At 40.7% G+C, this 21,246-nt stretch overlaps 1 protein-coding gene across 1 annotated transcript in view; it reads right to left on the bottom strand.

Moving 5' to 3' along the window:
- PIEZO2 (piezo type mechanosensitive ion channel component 2) overlaps window positions 1-18,543 on the bottom strand; it is a 485,914-nt gene extending 467,371 nt beyond the window's left edge. The window contains exon 1 of the mRNA XM_075062935.1: window positions 18,097-18,543. Coding sequence (XP_074919036.1) covers window positions 18,097-18,160 — 64 coding nt within the window. The 5' untranslated portion in view covers window positions 18,161-18,543. The remainder of the gene's footprint in view (window positions 1-18,096) is intronic.
- Between the last annotated feature and the right edge of the window lie 2,703 nt (window positions 18,544-21,246).

Below are 21,246 nucleotides of genomic sequence, written 5' to 3'. Positions count from 1 at the left end.
CATCCATTAATAATCAACACATCCAACTGAGAAACATTATTTTAACCTTTTCAGAGCCTTTGGCTATATACCGTTAAGTGCTAAGAAAGGGCACAGCAGAGCCCTATGGATATATAATGTGGCTATATGTCATGAAAAAAAAATACCATGAATGGAAAATTGGATCCTCTGAAATCTGTGGTACCAATAGGTTAGGGAAAGATTAAAAAATTTCTCACAGTAAGATTTCCAAGAACTACTGCTATACAACTTGGCACAAATATAAGAAGCCATGACTAGGATGTTTTGAAGTGCATATTTAGCCAACTTCTTTCACACTATGGGACAACTTTAAAATAACATTTATTGAATTAATTTAGAGTTCCCATAATATTTTTTTATTAGAGAAGGCTCTGAACAAAAACCCCAGGCCCAAATGCCATTGAACTATAGACAAGTTTTGATCTTCTAAGTCTGGATCTGAACATTGCTACTCAGGTATGACCCTATTAGTAAACATTTACATGAAGACTAAAGCTCTCTAGACTTCAGGCATCAATTTCTTGTCTTTTCTTGAATACTTTTGATCTGGAATTATAAATTTTTAAAATAAAAACCAAGGCAATAATTTTAAGTGATCCTAATACCTTCTGCTGCTCACACTTGGAGTATTTTACACACATTTTATGTCAAAGTCTACTATGAGGAATTCAACATTAGTTGCATATGCTTATAAGAACATATGAATTGCCAGGAGTCAGTTAGTGGTCCATCTATTCCAGAATCTTACTTAAGGTAGTGGCTAATACCAACTACTTCAGGAGATGCAATAATCCCAAAGTGAGGAATTATGAAATAACTTGCCCACAGGGAAATATTTCCCTAACCCCTTCAGTTGGAGGTTGACTTATGCTGCAGAAAACCCAGGGCCTTCACTGCAAGCACCAAGAGCTGTTGGAGTCTGCAGCTGATGATCTAAGCCTGTTGTAGCACCAGGCACTACTGGGATGGGGACTGAAATAAGGGGTGTGGACTGGAAGAAGGCAAGTGAAAGAGACTTTGCTCGAACTAGCCGGGGCACATTTTGAGGCTTCAGTAGTTGCCCTGTGTGTGGCATGACTGTTGGGGTCTCAATGCCACTCAGATTTGGTCTGGTCACCAAGTACTAGGTGAAGCTTCCAACTAGTGGCACTTTGCAAAGTGAAGTGCTGGAGCACCTCTGTGTGGGAGCAACACTTTGGACCACTCCAGCAGCACTACACATCTGATCAAAATATAAAACCAAAAGCTTCCTATACTGATTTAGGGACAGGCAATTTTTTATTTAAATAAGGAACATCCATTATAATATGGGACTGTTAGCAACCTTATGCCACAAGTCATGGCAGACAGTGGAGGCAGAAGGCACCCAACTGTCCATGCCTTTGACAGTTCTATAGATTTTTGTCCAACATGGATCCTCATGATCCATTTGGGGGAGTGAGGGAGGGAGTTCTGTCACTTGCTCACTTCATCACTACCCACTACAACCCTTGAGTAGCCAATTTAGAGGAAACAGAGGAACCTCATGGAACTTTTCTGCCCCTCTGACACAGCTTTCTTCATGGGAGGGAGAAATCTAGGCCATCACCACTACATGTCATCACTGAAATCCTTGAAACTGGCACTGTAAGGCTGTCTCTTATTTCAAACTCTCTACGGTCATACCATAAAAAGTGGTAAATTATAGTGTTGCTCATTGGGGGTTGGCTGACCAAGATTGATACTGGCTTCATTTGTACAAAACCATTGTACCTCGAAGTAATTTTTTGTTCAATTTGCAATCACATAGCAAATTGTAAGCATTTTACAAAAAACACATATTTGCCTTTGATCTTCTAAGAAGAGGTCTTTGAGCAACCGAGGTGGTGTATTTGCATAAGCCAATGAAAAATTATGAGTAATGAACTAAATTTAATGTTAAATGTGAAGTTTGTATTGGCACCAGTTGAATCAATTCAATGAAAGTAAATTGCTGACAGGTTAAACACTGTAAATGTGTAATTTAAGATACAGTACAGCATTAAACTTCCACATTATCCACAAATCTTGCTTTATTTTTGGCCACAAAGTGGCCATACACTTTAGTCTATTCTATTTCAGCTTGGAAAGATGGAGAGATAGCACATTTAGCACTTTATATGATAGTCTTCTCTAGGGTTTGGCTGATTGGTTGTTTTGGATTTTTGTTTTGTTTTGGAGTTAAAATTATATTTTGACCAGATTCATGAGTAAGATGGACAACTAATTGGCTTTATACATAACTCCTGCTATGGCCTTCTTTACAGAGTCTCTACTGCTCCTCCATAAATTAATAAAAACTAAACAATTGATTGTATTAGATCCAGGAATCCTGACCTGAATATATTTTGACTCTATGAAATCAAAGAAATATTATCTGTCAAAATCAGTTGAAGTAAGGGATAAACCCCCCAGGAGTAATGGATGACCGTAAGATGGGAAGCCCTAACATGAAGCAGTTGGAAGTGGAGCCCAGGAAGAATCTCCAAAGTGGGATCATATGGAAATCAGCAGGGAAGAAGTGACCAGAAGAAGTTCCCAAATGGACAAAGGCAGGACAACTTGAAGCTACAGGGGGTGGGGGGGGGAGGGCCAGGGGAAAGATCGGGGAGACAGTGATCAATGCTGCCAACTGCACCTCCAAAAAACATCATATACCTCCTTGCTCATCACCATTTCCTCTCTCATGTCTGCCAAATATCTCACTGATAAGGAAGAAGTTCTGCCAGTGTCAAGCAGATCTAAAGTCCTGCCAGAACCTGGGAGGCAAGCTGGCCTTGGGTCTTAGAAGTACTGCCCAGGCTCCACTTCTCATACTCATGCCTCATGCTGTGTGGCGTGGAAGAGGAATGAAAAGCTAGCACTTTTGAGATAACACTGTGGTTGCTATGTAAGTGTAGCGCTAGTCTCTAGTGAGAGGGAAGGAACCTCATACAACACAATTCAAAAGTCATCACATAGAGCCTGCTATAAACATGCACATCACTTGCCAAAGAAAGATGAAGTCTCTAGCCAATCTAAATTAGGGAAAGTATAAAGTGAGGGGGTGAAGGACAAGAAGGGTTAAGACAATAAGATTGTGTGGTAGATTAGATGAGTAATGTGCATGGATTAATTTAAAACACTGAACTTCCCTTAGTAGAATGGATGACTACGATTTAAAAAGACTCTTTGAAGAAATGTGTTTGGAGAAGGAATTTGAAGGAATTAAATTCAAAAGCTGGCCTGGGATGCAGAGGGTAGTCAGACGAGCAAGTAGGCCAAGCAAAGTGGGCTTAGGGTGAGTGACAGGAGACAACAGATACGCTCTGGAGGGCTCTGAAGACAAAGATAGCAGCTTGAATTTGTTATGGGAGGCAATGAAGGGATTTAGAAAGGAGCTGAGCACGGTTGGCAAAGCAGGTGAGATTCGGAGAGATTGAAGAAAGAGGAGATGAAGAAGATCCAGGTCAGAAAAAGTATGAGACCAAAGACTGGACATAAATTTTGGCAGTGTGAAAGGGGTGGAAAGAGTGAATTTTGGAGATTAATGTTTTGCAATTAATCAGAGATCTACACAAAGTCAGAGGCAGATCTGATTTAACATTAACATTGATGTTTAACTCTATAATTAGGGTTAGCAATTTCTGCCCCCTCCTCACCCCCAAGACAGTAACTTTAAAAACACTGCAATTTTCTATTTAAAAAAAAAGTAATGGCATTTCATCCAAACTTTTTTTAAAAGCATTTCATTGATCTCCCTTCAGTTTAGAAAAAACTATGGAAATGTTATTTATTATTTACACAGGACTATACAGTAAATATGCATGGCTAGTATTTAACTAACAAATAAGTTAGCCCAGCCCCATTGACCTTTGTCTTCTAAGTTAAGCAGTAATTTGACAAGCATTAAACTTTCTGGCGAGAGGGAAAGGAGGAGGAGAACAGCAATAAGATCATGCAGCTGCTTTGGTATGCACATGCCATAGAGGGTGCAACAATTTTTCAGGTATTCATGTGCACATGACTGTGATTCAAAGTATCACATGAATATCACTCGCAAACACTGTAGGTACATATATACTTTTATAAATCCAAACTTAGAAGAGTAGCTAGACCAAAACTACAGAATTTCTTCTAAGTTGAATATTCTGTATGTGTCCTGCAGATGTTTAGAGCCAAGCTACTAGAATTCTATGCTCCAGCTAAAAACATAATCCAAAAGATGCACTGCAATCCACACATCTCTGAAAAGAGATGTGGTATCTGGGAAAGTGCATGGAATAGCTTTAAAGCATGACTGTGTTATATGTTGCTATCTGAGAAACTACAAATCAGCATGGAACATGTAATTATGCTCAAGTATAAGTGCTGAGTGAACAGTAGGCAAGTCCTTAAACCATTGAAATATAATGACAAAACTGCACATCAAATACATTGCACCCATATATATTGATCAGAAACATCTCCCAAAGAAGTAGTCTAACAAAAGGGCAATTTGAGCTGAGCTGATGTAAATCCACAAACCATCACAATTACCCTCTGCAACTAATTAAGCCAACTTATATTGAGTTTTTAGAAGCTGCGCCCAACTTCTGACACAAACAATCCTGTGATACAACATAGCAATCTCCTCACTTGCCATTGGGTTACAGGCCATCCCATTCTCAGTTTATAGCAAGCTTCACCAGTAACAGACTACATCAAGGCCATATACATGGAAAAGGAGAAAGATATAACATGTTGTTAAATGTGGGAGCCATAATTAAACATGTGTTTTGCATGATGCCAGTACTAGCCCACTGGGGCCACCCAAGCACAAATACCCCCCCTCCATACACACACCACATAATAAAAAACAAATAGGTGCCTCCCTTGAGCTGCTTGGGGCCCTAAGCAATTGCTTAGTCTGCTTATGCCGAGTGCTGGCTCTGCATAGTGCATTAATTTACATCAAAAGGGTTACTGAGTTCACAAATACATGACTTAAAATGAAGTCCAAGTAGGCTGCTGCGTACCTGTTTGTTAGAGATACCCAGGAACAGATTACAGATTGGTGTAATCGTTGTTGTAGTCTGCCCTTCCATTTTATTAAATCAATGTGGAAATAAAGCTGGCTCTGAACTACTAGAAAAGTATATTGGTTCTTAAACAGTTTTCACTGCTGTTCATCTCACTCTTTGCAATCTCTTCTGCATTTAACGAAACTAAACAGGTCTTTAAAACATATCCACATGTGTACTCTAAAATTCTTTAATATACAAAAGCTATTGAAAGGAGGAGTTCATCTTCGCTAGACTATCTAAGCATACACATATCCAACAACATCGTCTTAATATGTGAGTGAGGTACACATTTGGAGCTGGGGTAACAGCAATTTTGCTGTTAATATAGGTTTGGTGAGGGTGAAGATAGCACCATTAGGAAAACTGTTTAGCATCTTTAGACTACACCCAGAAAGAGATGCACAAACCAAGGTCTATATTTAGACCAAATCCATAGTAGTTTCCTCTTTAAAAACTAAATATTTCAATGTATAATCTCATGCAACACTTCTGAAGTGAAGGACAGGATTTGACCCACAATTTAAAAATAGTTATTGCTCTGTCAGACTATAAGTAACACAGGTCTTGCAAAGAGCAGAAACAATTTGTAATGTCTGCAGTCTTGTGTTTTATAATAATTAAAAGAAAAAAGTGATCTCTCTCTCTCACACCCTTTTTATTTTCATTTGATTTGCAACAGAACTTCTAAACTGAAGATATCTGAATGAATTCAAAAGATGACATGCCATAATGTGCATCTTTCTAATCTCTTGAAATGAACACAGCATGTATACTACAAGAGTCTGCTTCAAAAGCAAATTAAAAGTGTAAGGTGGCATCCCTTGCTTCTCAGACAACCAGATCGAAAATTTATGGCTGGTAATTTCTACAGTCAATCTTAATGGTTGCTTTTGCGCCCTGCAAAGAAAACATTACATTTTTGCTGATCTAAGTGATTATACATACTTCTCATCCAACAAATAATTTACTGAGGCAACAAATTTGAAATAGATTAAAAAGTACTCTCTTTTTAATACAAAGTAGAGTTAATCTGTGGAATTCACTACCACCAGATATTACTGAGGCATATATCTTAGCACAAAATCAAAAAAGGATTTAATACTCAAAATAAAATAGTAACTGTAATGTAACAATAAGGTTATGATTTTTGAACTACTCAAGAAAGGAAACAAATAAGCAAGAGTCTCAATGAAAAAGCCAATTAATTCAGCCATACTGCACATCCTAAATGTTCTATGGTATGTGTTTAACAGTAATGTATTAAGAGACACATTTAATAAAATCTAAAATAGAAACTACTACATCTGTGCAAGGTGGCTGCTTAACATAATTCAGCTTTTTCATTTTCTAATTTTTGAACGCTAAAATCATAACCTGATTCATAGGAAAGAAAGATCAATCCCCAGCACCTGATGCCATTAGCACCAGAATGAGGCAAGTTCAACGCTGAATCAAAAATCAGAGTGATACTTCCTGTGTTACCAGTACTACTGCCAGTAGCACCTGGGCTCCTAAAGCAGGGGCAACTCTAGGCATTTTGCCACCCTAAGCACGGCAGGCAGGCTGCCTTCAGCGGCTTGCCTGCGAGAGGTCCCCAGCCCCGCAAATTCAGCGACAACCTGCAGGAGGTCCGTCAAAGCTGGGGGACCAGCGGACCCTCCTCAGTGATGCCACCGAAGGTGATCTGCCTGCCACCCTCACGGTGACCAGCAGAGTGCCCCCCCACAGCTTGCCACCCCAAGCACGCACTTGGCATGCTGGTGCCTGGAGCTGCCCCTGTCCTAAAGGCTTCCTCTCCAAGTACTGCCCAGGTTTGACCCTTCTTAGCTTTTGAGAGCTGAAAAGATCATAGTCAGGCTTGGAAGGATTAGGTTTTTTAATCAATAAATGTCAATTTCACCATACACACAAACCAATAGAAAATAGTTCCATCAATAATAACTGAAACTTAGACAGGCAAAGAAAGAAAAATACTGCCTCAGAACCCTGATTTTGATTGAAGGATGTTTACTTTGTATGTATTGCCATGTGATGTTGACAATTTGTGTTTTAACAGTTATAGTTTTATCTTTTTTAATCTAAATATTTACTGTAATTAAATAATTATTGTCTGACATGCCCAATTTGAGCCCCCCATATTTTCCCACAACTGTGAAAATTTAAATATATAAAAATTTTAAAAAGCTTAAAAATAAACATTAATATCATCCATTGAAATTATAAAGATAAATAAAATTTGAATCCTGCCAAGCATAATCATAGCATGAAGTATTATGAATATTGAAAAAGTCAATGCTATAGAAAAATGGATAATTTGGCAACAGAGGATAAGTTGGGTGTGGGTTATGTTATAAATATTGACTCATCTGCTGTAGCACCAAAGGAGAAACACATTTTAGTGGTTAGCAAATCATATTTACAGAAATGCCTAAAATCATAGGCTTAATCACATAAACCACATACATACCATAGATAACCTTTTCCTTTAGTTAAGGCTTTTTAATGTCATCCTTCGATATACAAATATGATTATCCATAGAACAAGCACAACAAACAACTAAATACTTAAACATCTAAAGGGCCAATTAAGTGCCTAAGTCCCCCTGTGAATCTAGTGCTAAGTCCAACATTAAGGTGGCACTGGCATTCACAGAACCACCACTCAAGCTGCCAGATGACCCCATAGGCACCTACATTTCTGTTGGTGGGCACATGCAAAGCTGCCTAAGTCCTGATAGTGCCATGCTGCTCAGTGGTTAAACCCCAGCAGGATTCACAAGCTAGGTGTTCCCTTGTCTTTCTCCCCAGCGAGGCCCAACCCTGTATGCATTCTCAGAGCACATCTACCCTGCACAGAGGACAGAGTGGTGATACCCATGCCCTTATGCCCAGTGGCCTGGTGGTTAGGTCACATATCCAGGGCAGATGAATCTGGAGTTCAAATCCTTCCACTACCCAATTCAGAGCAGAAACTGGAATGCAGCTCCCCCACCTACCACTGGGCTATAAGAATTATAAGAAACTTTCGACTGGGTCTCTCTCTCAATCTGTCCTGTTGAACCTGCTCCACTTGGTATGAAATCCTTAAAAAGTCACCGAGCCAGATAGCAAGAGAGAGAGAATGGCTAGTGACTAGGACATTCATCTGGGAGGTGGGACTCCTGAATTCAAATCTCTGTTCTGAATCAGGCAGAAGGGGTTTATTTTTTTTTACCCCAGTCTCCTATATCTGGTGAGTGCTTTAAGCACTGGGCATGAGGGGGCACCAACAACAACTTTCCCTAATTTTTTCTTCAGAAGAGACTGATGTGATTTAGACAGGTAACTCCACAAGAAGGGAGCTATGACCCAGGCAGAGAGAGTTGCCCCCCTCTAGACCAAAGTTAGGCCCTAAATCCCTGTAAAGGACAGGGCTTAGACCACACCTCTCTCCTCAGCATTCCCTATTAGCTAGAATAGGCAGCTCTGCACTTACTATTCAGGCTTCTGTGCATCCGTCTAAGGCACTACTCCTCCTGTGTTGTATTAAGAGCCTACGCACCTAACTCAGGATTGTGAATTCCCCTAGGCAACAGGGCACCTAGAAGTGAGTGCACCTTACAGACCTGCCAACAGTCCTAGGTTTCATAGGACTGTCCTCCTTTGACTCCTAGAGTCTTCCATCCTAGCTGAAGTGAACATTTTCCAAATTTGGGACCACCCGGAGGGAGCAGAAGGGGCAGTTTGCCCCTAGGCTCCCCATTTAAGTGGGCCCCCAAACTAAGTGGCATTTGGCTGTGCAACCTCATACACTAGGTTGCAACCCCTAAGGTTTGACCTGTCCACCCTTTGGTCTCCACCTACAGAGGGGCGGACAGGCCAAACCTGAGTGACACTGCATCCTGCTTTACCCACGTGAAATGTTGGGAGCTACGCTCCTATAAATCTAGCCTGTAGACTACTAGTCTAGACTACTGCATGGTATGCCAGAGGTTACTTCCTTCTCAGTAAAAGGAAGAGAGCCAGGCATTTCAGTCTCACAAAGACTTGTTGTTACCATGAAGGAAGGCAGAGGAGAAATTGGAGCTCAAACATACACAACTCTCTGCCTGAAAAATGTTTTAATATCCAACATTTGTCATAAGGAAGGAGGGTAGTCTTTGAAATCTCCCTCAGAGAAGATCCAAATAACTGATATTCTCTAATGATAATCTTTTTTTTTTTAGCACTGCCAACACTTCTGAGGTATTTGCCTCCTTTTGCTAGCATCTGCTATTCATCTGCTCCAACAAATGACCCAGCCTGGCTGCCCTACGAAATGATGATTTTAGTGCTATAGCAGTTTGGAGTGTTGAACTCTATCCACCAGCTGGGTTTTTTTGTGTGACTCAGATAGTTGGAATTATAACAGACATTTTCAACAGTATATAGAAATGGACCCCAGCACGAGGGGTCTAACTACAGCTGTATTAATAGTACTATTATCTTATCCACCCACCACAAGAAAACAGTGAATTATCTGTTTCCAAAATATGCAAAGCTCTGCCCTGTCAGGCTGTGCATTGCTTGCTCTGATACACAGATAATCAGAATACAGTCTATATTTGCTGCTTGTAATTTAAATGCAGAGAACAAGAGTCCTGTGCATGACATGATCATAAGTAAAAGTGAAGTCTCTAAAGAACTACAGCCCACAATCTATTGTGGGAGTTTAGGTTCTAAACGGGTCTGACTAATGTATTTATGATGGAGAGGTCAAGTATTGAAAAACAAATGGATTTTTATAGTTCCATTCAATTCAGGTCACTCCTCCCCATTTTTATTTGCGTTGGTGTACAGTGTGCAAAATAAAAAGCCAAATTCAATCTCTGACAAATGTGAGCAGAGGAAAGAGAACAACAGAACTGCCTTGTGCCTAGATCATCATTAACTGTTTTTAGCTTTCCCCCTGATTTCATTCCCAGTTTAATCTCATGCATGGAGATATTCAACTTGCTTGCAAATTCCAAAGTTTTTCCTAAATCTTGTCAAGTGATTGACAAGATCTACTTGGCCTATTTAATCTTCTAAGTGAGATGGAAGTTGGGTATAGTTTATTAAATATTTAGGGATTAATAACTGTGGTGTATGTAGCAATGTAAATGTAAGGGAGAGATAATGATTCTATCATTTGTGTGTTCTGCACCTTTAAATGAAAGGAGTCTCCTGGCCTGTCTGCTGGAGGCAATGTTGTGAGCAAATTCAAGACGACTGTTATATCGTGACCACCACACTATGCTCCCTTGCATGGATATTGTTAGTTTTTCTTATGTTTGGATTTTCATTACTCTAAAATAAAAATAACACAGATTTGGAGCAATTTTGCTCTTTCTACAATGTTGGAGAAATATTGCTCCAACTAGGCTACAGAAATATACATTTCTTCCCATTACTAGCTTAATCCAAGGCCTGAACCTGGTCCCCTTGAAATCAATGACAAAACCCCCACTGATTTAATTGAAACAGGATTAGCCCCCTTGGTGTTAAAGCTTAAAACAAAACAAAACAAAAAAAACATTTTAGGGTCTCACATGCAGTTTGGCTGAAGTGGTTTCTCAGTGTTGTATCTTCCTTACGCAACTTAAGTTCCTAAATATTTTTTGTTGATCTGATTGATACATTTTTATGGGTGTGCTGGAAAAAACACAAGAGTAAGTTTTTGAAAGTGTTATAAGAAGACTATGTTAAAGAAGGGGTTATGTGGAAGGTATGCGTATACTGTCAAGCTGAGTTTTTATATTGGCATCCATCCCCAGACTATGTGAGCACCTCCCAACAATAAAAAAAATTACAATTATGTCTCTCTCTCTTCTCTGCCATTCCTTGGTACATCAAAGATCATTTTATTGCCATTATGTGTCACTGTAAGGACAATAAAATGAATAGTTCTTTTCTTAATACCTTGGTAAACAAAAATCCAGATGACTATGGAATAACCAGCCGTGCTATCATTTTCGCATTTTAAAGATCATTGTAGTTTTGAAATATTTTGTCATTATCTTCACAGCATGTCATCACTGACATCATCTTAACATCATAAACTATGATGCTATGGACAGTAATGCATAAGAACTGTTTTGCAATCATCCTGACTTTTTAATATTACCTTAACAGGTTTGTATTATAAATAATTGTATCTTCAAAGAATAACATACCATAACATCCAATTTTCAACAATTACTCTCATTGAAAGTAGTGGGAAGTACTGTTTATAAATCAATGGCATGACATGGCCCATTGTCTCCATAGACTTGCCTCAATCGTATCAAAATTTTCTAGACTGTTGTTTTCCATACTTCCTTTAGGGTAATCCAAGGGGTAATAAATAGATGGTCTCATAAGAGATTGTTGTATTCTGAAGCACTTTTTAGCACAGACTATTAAATAACTTTAGCAACTACGGGAACAATATGAATAGCTCAACAGTGACTTGATCTATGTGGTTCCCTTAGCTTCATTTTGCTTTAATGACATGGGATAAAATTTGCAAGGCTGCCTAGGTGATTTAAGAACTTAAGTCCCATTTTCAGAGGTGACATATCCCATTGTCAATGTTCCTAAGTAATTTCTGAAAACAGGATTTAAACACTTTTGAAAGGTTACCCATAATGTTATCTTCACATACTGAAGAAATCATCTTCAAAACATCATTATGAGGAGTTTCCATCATTATTTGAATGGAGAATGAGAATTTAACATGAATTATGTTCCACAATTTTGTTACATTAGAGCAGAAACTCTCGAAGTTCAGAGTTTTGGTTTGGATAAACAACCAAAAATGCCTTACTGAAAAAATCTGAATCTGTTATGTCTACAAGAACTGACAGCATAATTTACAGTCATTCTTGCTTTTGGTCATGCCAATAATATCACAAAAACTGACATTCTAGCAGCTTTTCAGAGACTTACACTTTTCATCCTGACCAGAACCCAAAAGTGTAAAATTATTATTTATCCAAAATAATTCAGCCACATCTAACATATTATTTGAGAGAGAGCACGTGTGTGAGCAAGCAAAGGCACACACCTAATCCCACAGAATTAGCTAAAACCAAAGAAAGCTGATCTCTCTAGGTAAATTCCTTCATCCCACAGGAAATCAGATTATTTTATTGTCTACAAAACTAATTAAGTATGTGAAAAGTAAAGCAATTGGAAGCAGAAATAGCTACAATTGTGGTTTACCTCACTCTGTATCAACGTTGTGGTTTTTAGACTTTGAGATGTTTTAGACAAATTAATTAGCATGAGGTTAATTTCATAATTAGCCTCTTAAAATTCTGACGTCTTACTGCAGAGAGAGAGGGAGAAAGAGAGGGAAACACTACATTCTGCATATAACAAATTAACTTGTAATATAAAACAAAACTGTTTTATGCTGATTCCAAGATAGTTGGCAGGATTAAGCAATTATGCATTTTCAATGCCAATGCCACGGGTTCTCATTTTCCTTTTCCCGATTATCTTTAAACACTAGTAAATTATACAATAAAGTATTAAATGAATGGTCTCTTACTATAAAATATTGCATTTAAATGTGAGGAAAGTTTGAAATCCTTGGAATTACAATGAGTCACCTTGTATTCAAGTCACTCGTGCCATACTATACGGAAGTGTTGCAACACTTCACAGGCCAAAGCAATATTATGAAAAATTAGTAGTGACACACAGATACAGCTGCATCAGAGGTTTCACTGTCCAAAAATATCTTTCATTTTCATCTTTGAGATTCTTGTCTTTAATAGATACTTATTAGATACAAAATTCTCAAGACAAACAAATGAAATAAACAGTTATATACAAATCACCAACTCTTTAAAAAACAAACAACAACAAACCAACATGAAAAACCACAGGTTATTCTTTTCCCCTGAACATGTTTGGATTTATGTGCACAGTGCAACACACTGGTTTTGGCATTGCTGTCCTTGCCCCCAAAATATTAATTACACTAATACATAATACTATTTAATACATGGGAGATACTCAAACATTGCAGCAGTGTATATACATTTTAAAAAAGTAAAGTTAGAGAACACTAATTTTTCAACTTAATATACAAATGTTTACTTTTAAATATATAACCACTAACAATTTGGTGTAGCTGTTATGTTATTTCCTCAATCTATTTAGATTACATGTATCATTGTCAAAAATTCAATCAGATAAGCAAGTTTCACACTACTCTGCTATAGTGAAAAAAAAAAATCAATAAATCCAGCTTATCTAACCATGCAACAGTTAAATATTTATTATTAAGAGAACAAACTATTTTCCTCCTTTTTGCGTAACTGTGGTACAAGTACTGCTTAGATGAGGCTAGGAGGCACAATGAGTCACAGCACACTAGCCCTTCAACTGCAGATGCATGGGTTAAAAAGTCTGTTTTAAAACACACAAGTAAGCATCACTTTGGCATTAGAACTCTAATTGTCCATCGTCCATAAACCACCATAGGCTTCCTCATGGTTGGGGACAGATGGTGGCCTTTGCTCATAAACAGGTGAGTACTAGAACAGCAGAAGTGTGGTGAAATGAAGTTGAGCTGTACAGGCAGATTCTCACTTTTATGAGAAATGCATTCTCACTTAATAAACATTAAAACATGCACATAACATACCAGATCTGGTTAATATATCCAGCTGGTATCCTATTTAATGTAATTCCTCATCTCCAGCTGAGCAAGATCACTGGATCCAAAAAACAGGATCCAAAGCTTTCCATTAGCTGAAATCCAAAAATCATGCCTTACATTTTTATTTGGACATTTTCCCCTTGCAGTTGAATGAGATATCTAACTGTTAGAACTTCTCGTGACAGTGTCAATTCATATCTGTTGAGATACTGCTACGATAGTAAGGTACCTCTACATTACAAGCTACCAAAAATCATGATGGCAAGATGATTCGGAGACCAATCTATTCAGAACACACGATGCAAAGAGGATAGCAAAAAGAGACCAACACAAGTAAGCACTTGACAGAAAGACAACGCCATCATTTCAATGCTAGGATTAATGTTACAGTGTCAGAATGGCTGTTCTGTGCTTATATGAAGTCTCCATTACTATATCAGTTTATTCCTCTCCTCCACACTTTTAAGTATAACTTTTCTGCAAGTTCCTCTTTTACATGCCAAGGATCACTTGTATATACCACACATAAGTGAGGCCACCTCTAGTCTTAAAGATATTCTCCAAAGACGATCATCAGGGCTGGCTCCAGGCCACAGCGTGCCAAGCGCGTGCTTGGGGCGGCATGCCGCGGGGGGTGCTCTGCCGGTTGCCAGGAGGGCGGCAGGTGGCTCCGGTGGACCTCCCGCAGGCGTCCCTGCAGAGGGTCCGCTGGTCCTGCGGGATCGGCAAGCGGCAGAGCGCCCCCCGCAGCGTGCCGCCATGCTTGGGCGGCGAAATGGCTAGAGCCGGCCCTATCACATCAGTCTGAGATATGTGTACATACACATTTCTAACCAAGGCACCAGAGAGCGGGTTCAGGCCCCGGTGAAAAAATTTTTTCGGAACCCCCAGCAAGGGCAAACCGGCTAAGCAGGGCCAACGAATCCAGGGAAGCCAGGCCCCCTTCCGGACTGTCGGGCCCCAATAATTTGTAACAGCTTCCCCCACTCTCGTCAGCCCTGTTTCTAACATTATCTACAGCTAATATATAGAAGGGAAATGTGTTCATATTTCACTGAGGTCTTGGAGGTCATCTTGACTAAGCAGAAAGATCTCAAAGACCAGGTTGGCCCTTGAGCAGCTGTGGCCCTTTGTGAACACTGAAACAGAAGATTATGTCACTGATTCTCCAGCGCCTTGTGCCATCTGTAAACATGTACAGGTATGCAAAGAGAAGTGAATGTCAAAACCAGTTTGAACAAGGAGGAGTCCTTGTGGCACCTTAGAGTCTAACGAATAGTCTCTAATATACCACAAGGACTCCTCCTGGTTTTCGCTGATACTAACACAGCTTAACCTCTGAAACCTAAAACCAATTTGGTTACATCTTACACCCACTTTTCACTGGTACGAAGGACTTATCAGTGAAAGAGGTCCTTCACTGTGGGAAGCAGTGGAGACCCAGGTCCTGGGGGTGGGGGGTGGAGGAACTGGAGCCCTAGGTCTCTGCTGGCTCATAGATCAGATGAAGCCCGGTTGTGGTGATCTAGCTGATACTGTGGTGAGGAGTAAAAATAATGCACTTTGTGTCAGAATTTGAAATATTCACTATTAGTCAGAGGAAGGGCATGGGAGGGGATCCCTTATTCTTCTGAAGAGAGTGCTTTGCTTCCAGTGCATTTAAGACCACTTTTCCTAGATACAAAATAAAATCATAAAACCCGCTCCCAACAGTAGATAGCTCTGTGCGATCCCCCTTGTTGACAAGAAGCGGGGAAAGCGGCCTGATGTTTCGTTTACGAGGCTTCGGGAGGAACAGGCGCTGGAACTCATCCACTAACCTTGAGAATCTCAGCTCGCTGTTTGGACTCTTGCTGGCCCAATACTTGGGACCGGCTCCGCTAAGTAACCAGAACAATTAGCGGGAAGTCTGAGGAGTTCCACATTATCGGGATTCACTAACCCGGGGGGAGGCAGGGAGGGCTGCAGGGACCCCGTGACAGAAGAAGTCTGGGGCTGCACCTGCTCGGCTCCGCTTCCTGCGTCGCCCCCTGCCCCACACTCACTGCTCCCCGTCGGAGCACAGGCCGCTCCCACGTGCGGGGCCCATCGCTGCAGCGGAAAACCAAAAGGGGACGGGAGAGCGTAGTGCCGGCGAGCCCCACTCGCCAAGGGGCTGACTGGGAGCAGAGCCGCGGCTACCCGGCTGAGAGGGGTGTTAACTCGTTACACCTGTTTAACCCATTCACCTCGGAGGACTAGACCCTCCTGGGAGGCACCGAGAGCTCGGCCCCTTAGTCCCGAGGGAGACTCAGCTGCGGGGACCGGGGAGCCCCTCCCGCCCCTGGGACACAAGCCAGGAGCGCGTCGAGAGGCAACTGAGTCCAGCGCAACAGCTGCTCCCGCGCGCGCCGCTTGGGCAGCAGCGACCCCCCGGGAGCCCTCGGCCGCGCGCTCGCGCCTGCTGCAAGCAGGGAAGCTGCAGCGAGGTTTCTTCTGCTCCGCTAAAGCCGGGGGCAGCTGCCTCTTCTCCTCGGGGTCGTGTTGGGGAATTTCCTTTCTCACCTCCCGCCCTGCAGCACCCGGGGCGTGGTTGTCTTTGGACCCTTTGTCAGAAGCGGTAAGGAGAGCTGCCCTGTAGCGGTGCTGGAGGTTTGCCTGGGGTGGGGTAATTGTATTTTTCTAACGGTCCGTCTCTGTCCCTCCGCCCCCTTTGGAAACAGAGCCGATGCGCTTAAGAAGGCAGAAAGCGGTCTGACTACTACGGCATCTCTCCGAGCTATGAATTTGCAACGATTTACCCCCATCCTCAGTTATGAGGACGTGTTTTACCAGATCCATAGGACGCTCCAGAGTTACAGTACTACGCAAAACGTCTCAGTTCCCCTTCACCTGTATCCATTAAAGACCTCCTCCTAGTGCCCTACTCAGATGTGCCCGTACCTGATGATCGCACAGCTAGCAAAAAAGGTAAAACAAGCGACTGCCTCTCACATCCACACTGAACTTTAGGAAACAAGCTGTTCACGTCCTGCTGTTAGACATAATTCTTCAAAAGGCGGCGGAGTGCCGAAACTGGGTGTGTAATTGCAGAGCTCCGGGCTGTGCAGAATGCTACATTACCTTTGAAAGGTGTTCAGCTCATACCTTAAAGGGATTTATCCCAACCTATATACATCTCTCCGTGTTGTGGGCGAAATACAGTAAAATATTCAAGAGACCATTGATAATACTTAAGTGCATTTTTGGTATAAATACCACAAAAATCCTGGTGACGCTTAGTCCCGCTATAGGTTTGGTAGTTTAAATAAAATTTATCGCATGCATTTAGGCAATGGATGGTAAGTTAATTGACGAAGGCTAAATCAAGACACCATTTCCGAGATTTGTCTCATTCATTAACTCGTCCTTGGTTTGTCATCTTAAATCTCTCTCTCTTTCGGTAGAACTGAAAAAGCTAACCTCAATCTATCTAAAACGTAATCGTGAATTTATTCAAAGTTTTATTTGCAAATTAAGAGAAGGACACGGATTAATACTAACCCATCCACCAATAGCTGTTCATTATACTTCTAAATCCCAAAATAATGCATTTTTAGGTAGCTGCCTGTTAGTAAAATGATTTAATAATTAAACTCTCAGAAAATATTAAACAAATTAGTCATCTACCTGTATCTCAAACATCAATTCTTATTTTAAATCTAAAAATTATTTACTTTTTCAAAGGATGCTGAATTCAACAACAAGGAAAATATAAAATGCCCAGAACGAGAAAATATCATCTTATTAATATTTCTTGCACCGTCTGTTAGGATGCGGAAGGAAAGTAGAGCTTTTTATATACTAGACTTTTCGAAAAAAATGATACAAGGTTATGTAAAGAGCTGTGCAAATCGAAGAGTACTGAACAGTATTTCACTTAACCAGTTCAGTGCCAGTGATACAACCACTATTATTATCCTCGCATATTGCATGAAATCAAATACACATGGAGTACCTTGAGTTAGTTGTAGACTATCCGCTAGGAAAATGTAAATTAGGTGTCAATGAGCTGCAAACATGAAACTTTGTGGGGAAACAAAGTAATTCCAGAATCAACAACATTCAAAAAAAGGCAAAGGGGATTTCTGAAGCCCATTCATAGAACATCTTAAGAAAAAAGAAGAGGTAATAAATACACTGATTGCTGCATCTCTAGAACAACGATTGCTAAAGAAATATGATTTCATTTTAAAGGTAAGGCGTTCAGAAAGGTAAAGCAGTTTTACAATGATATGGAGGAACCTTTGAAGTAGCTGCGGATAAGAACAATTTAAAATTAACGACCTCTCCTTCCCGCTCTGCTCCCACACACACACACGCAAAGCAAAATTCACGTACCAGCTACGAGACATATTGGAAGTAGCAATCTGAAGATCAATCCACACACCACTTCTGTTGCCATTGCTTGAAGATCTGATTAGTTCGGGTCTTGATTAAATAAACGAGAACAATATTTGCTTGTTGTTACGATAGGTACCACTTCATAACTTTTAGGTCCACCCTTGCACAGCGCTAATACAGTTTAGCATTGTCTTTCACCGGATTTTCTCGACGTGCTGCAGATTTCTCACAAGTCCCTTAACATCTTTGGAAGAGCCCATTAAATCCCGAAGCAGCTGGATTTCTGGTGACTTCAGTTGCAAGACACACGGTTTCTTAGAAGAGATTTTTCTTCTTCTTCTTACTGGAGAACCATTTTGTTGTGCCCCGCATCAAGAAAGGAGAACCAGACTTTTAAAATTAAATCGCACTCGGTCGGTTCTGTCATATACCAAAGGCTTTGCTCTCTCTCGCTCGCTCTCTGTTTATATATCCGAGGAGCGGTGTGAGTCACGATTCACAGATTCCCAGACACACTGAGGACTCCAGCCACTTTCTTCCAGCTTCTGGCCCGTAGGACCCACCTTGTGGTACACTGAGCAAAATCATCCCAAGCTGTTAGGTTCCTAGCATTTTGCATCCTTCGAAAAAGACTTGCATGCTCCTCTCCGCTGGCGCGGCAGCCAGAGCACTGTAGGTAGGCAAAGGGGGAAGTAGACCGCGTCCTGCCGCGCCTGCTGTCTGCCTAGCTGCCCCTCACCGACGCTCAGACACAGCTGCAGCGCTGCTCTTTGCCCACACTTCTCCACCTCAATGAAAACTTTGCGAGGCCCCGCCCCTGCGGGGATCAGGCCGGCGGAGCAGGAGAGGTTTGCTCCAATAGGAACAGGCGTGTGGGGCAGGTCTCGCTCAGACACAGAGCTCGACTCTACTAGAGGCATAGCAAAGGCAGCTTGCTGCGGGCGTGCCAGCTGCAAGCCGAGGATCCGGAGCCTGGTTACTCTGCGCCGCCGATCTCCTCTCTCAACCTCCCCCTGCTCACGTCACCTGTGCTCGCTTCCCCTTCAGTGGTATTTTGAAGACACCTTAGATGTGTGGCTCCCGGCTTGATGAATCGTACAAGTCCCAGCTACATAACCACAGGAGGCTCCAGCGGGAAGGTCTGCGCTCCAAGGGGCATTTTAAAAACTAATGACAAGTTTGTCACGGGCAACAGTAGTTTGGTTTATTTATCCCGGGGACTACCGTGCATTCTTTACTCAAGCAAAAGCCGTATTGACTGCAACAGGAGTTATTCTTGAATTATAAAGGCAAGATGGTGTTCTCAAGGAATACATATAAATTTATAACATTACTAATCTAAAGGGACACTGGGATACACAGAAATGTACATAAATGCTGGAACTAGGGCTGCAGGGGGTGCTGAAAACCCCTTAGTTTGAAGTGATTTCCGTTATACACAGGGTCTACAGTTTGGTTCAATGACTCTCAGCACCCCCACTATATAAATTGTTCCAGCATTTCTGCAAATGTATGAGATTTCTTTACCTATAATTAACACTGTCCCATCCCCTTTGGTTGAAAAACAAATAATTTTTAAAAATCCAATGTTCTTTTCACTGGGTTGCTTGTTTACTTTTTGTATTTCTCTGAAACTGGGTACTCAGTCATCACTTTCACATGTAGGGTCCCTGCACTAAGACCATGCTTTCAAGCCATTCAAACAAACAAAAAACCTATTTCCATTGGAATTTATTTAAAATTTGTGGAAGCATTTTTACTGACCATAAGTTTGTAAAAAGCTTACTTTTACTAATCTTAATTTGGGGGAAAATTTGATCACATTGTATCTCTTGGTGTTGTGTAACTCACAACAGCTTCATTTTTTTTTACAGTAGTAATTATATATACTAATAAAATGTAAGGAAGGAGGGAAGGAACTCAGATATGAAATTGCAGAGCAACTAACTTTGGTATGTAACCTATCACTTAAATCAGCCTCTGTACCAGATGTCTGGAGGATAGCTAATGTAACACTGATTTAAAATGAATAAATAAAAGGCTCCAGAGGCAATCCTGGCAATTCCAGGCCAATAAGTGTAACTTCATTACCAGGCAAAGTGATTGAAAGTATAATAAAGAACAGAAATATCAGATAGATGAACACAATATGTTAGGGAAGAGTTAACGTGGCCTTTGTAAAGAGAAATCATGCCTCACAATTTACAGAATTCTTCGAGGGTGTCAGCAAACATGTGGACAAGAGTGATCCAGTGGGTATAGTGTACTTGGACTTTCAGAAAGCGTTTGACAAGGTCTCTCATCAAAGGCTCTTAAGCCAAGTAAGCAGTCCTGGGATAAGAAAGGAGGCTCTCTCCTGGATCAGTAACTGGTTAAAAGATAGGAAACAAAGAGTAGGAATGAATGGTCAGTTTTCAGAATGGAGAGAGTTAAACAGTGGGGTCCCCAAAGGATCGGTACTGGGACCAGTTCTGTTCAGGATACTCATAAATGATCTGGAAAAAGGGATAAACAGTGAGGTGGCAAAGTTTGCAGATGATATAAAATTACTCAAAATAGGTAAGGCCAAAGCTGACTGCAAAGAGTTGCAAAGGGATTTCACAAAACTGGGTGACTAGACAACAAAATGGCAGAGGAAATTCAATGTTAATACATGCAAACTATTACACTCTGGAAAACATAACCCCAATTATACATACAAAATTGTGAGGTCTAAATTAGCTGTTACCGCTCAAGAAAGAAATCTTGGAGTCCTTATAGATAGTTCTCTGAATACATCTGCTCAGTGTGCAGCAGCAGTCAAAAAAGATAACATTGTTAGGAACCACTAGGAAAGGGATAGATAAGAAGACAGAAAAATGTCATAATACCACTATATAAATCCATAGTATGCCCATATCTTGAATATCATGTGCAGTTCTGGTTGCCCCATTTTCAAAAATATATATTAGAATTGGAAAAAATATAGAGACGGGTAGCAAAAGTGATTAGGGGGTATGAAACAGCTTCCATAGGGAGGTGAGATTAAATAACTAGAACTGTTCATCTTAAAAAATAGATGACTAGGGATGGATATGACAGAGGTCTATAAAATTATGAATGGTGTAGAGAAAGTGAAAAAGGAAATGTTATTTACCCTTTTGCATA

The sequence above is a fragment of the Chelonoidis abingdonii genome, chromosome 2, assembly GCF_003597395.2.
Source record: "Chelonoidis abingdonii isolate Lonesome George chromosome 2, CheloAbing_2.0, whole genome shotgun sequence".
Lineage (NCBI taxonomy): Eukaryota > Metazoa > Chordata > Testudines > Testudinidae > Chelonoidis > Chelonoidis abingdonii.
The sequence above is the reverse complement of the archived record's forward strand: the minus strand, read 5'-3'. Positions and strand labels throughout refer to the sequence as shown.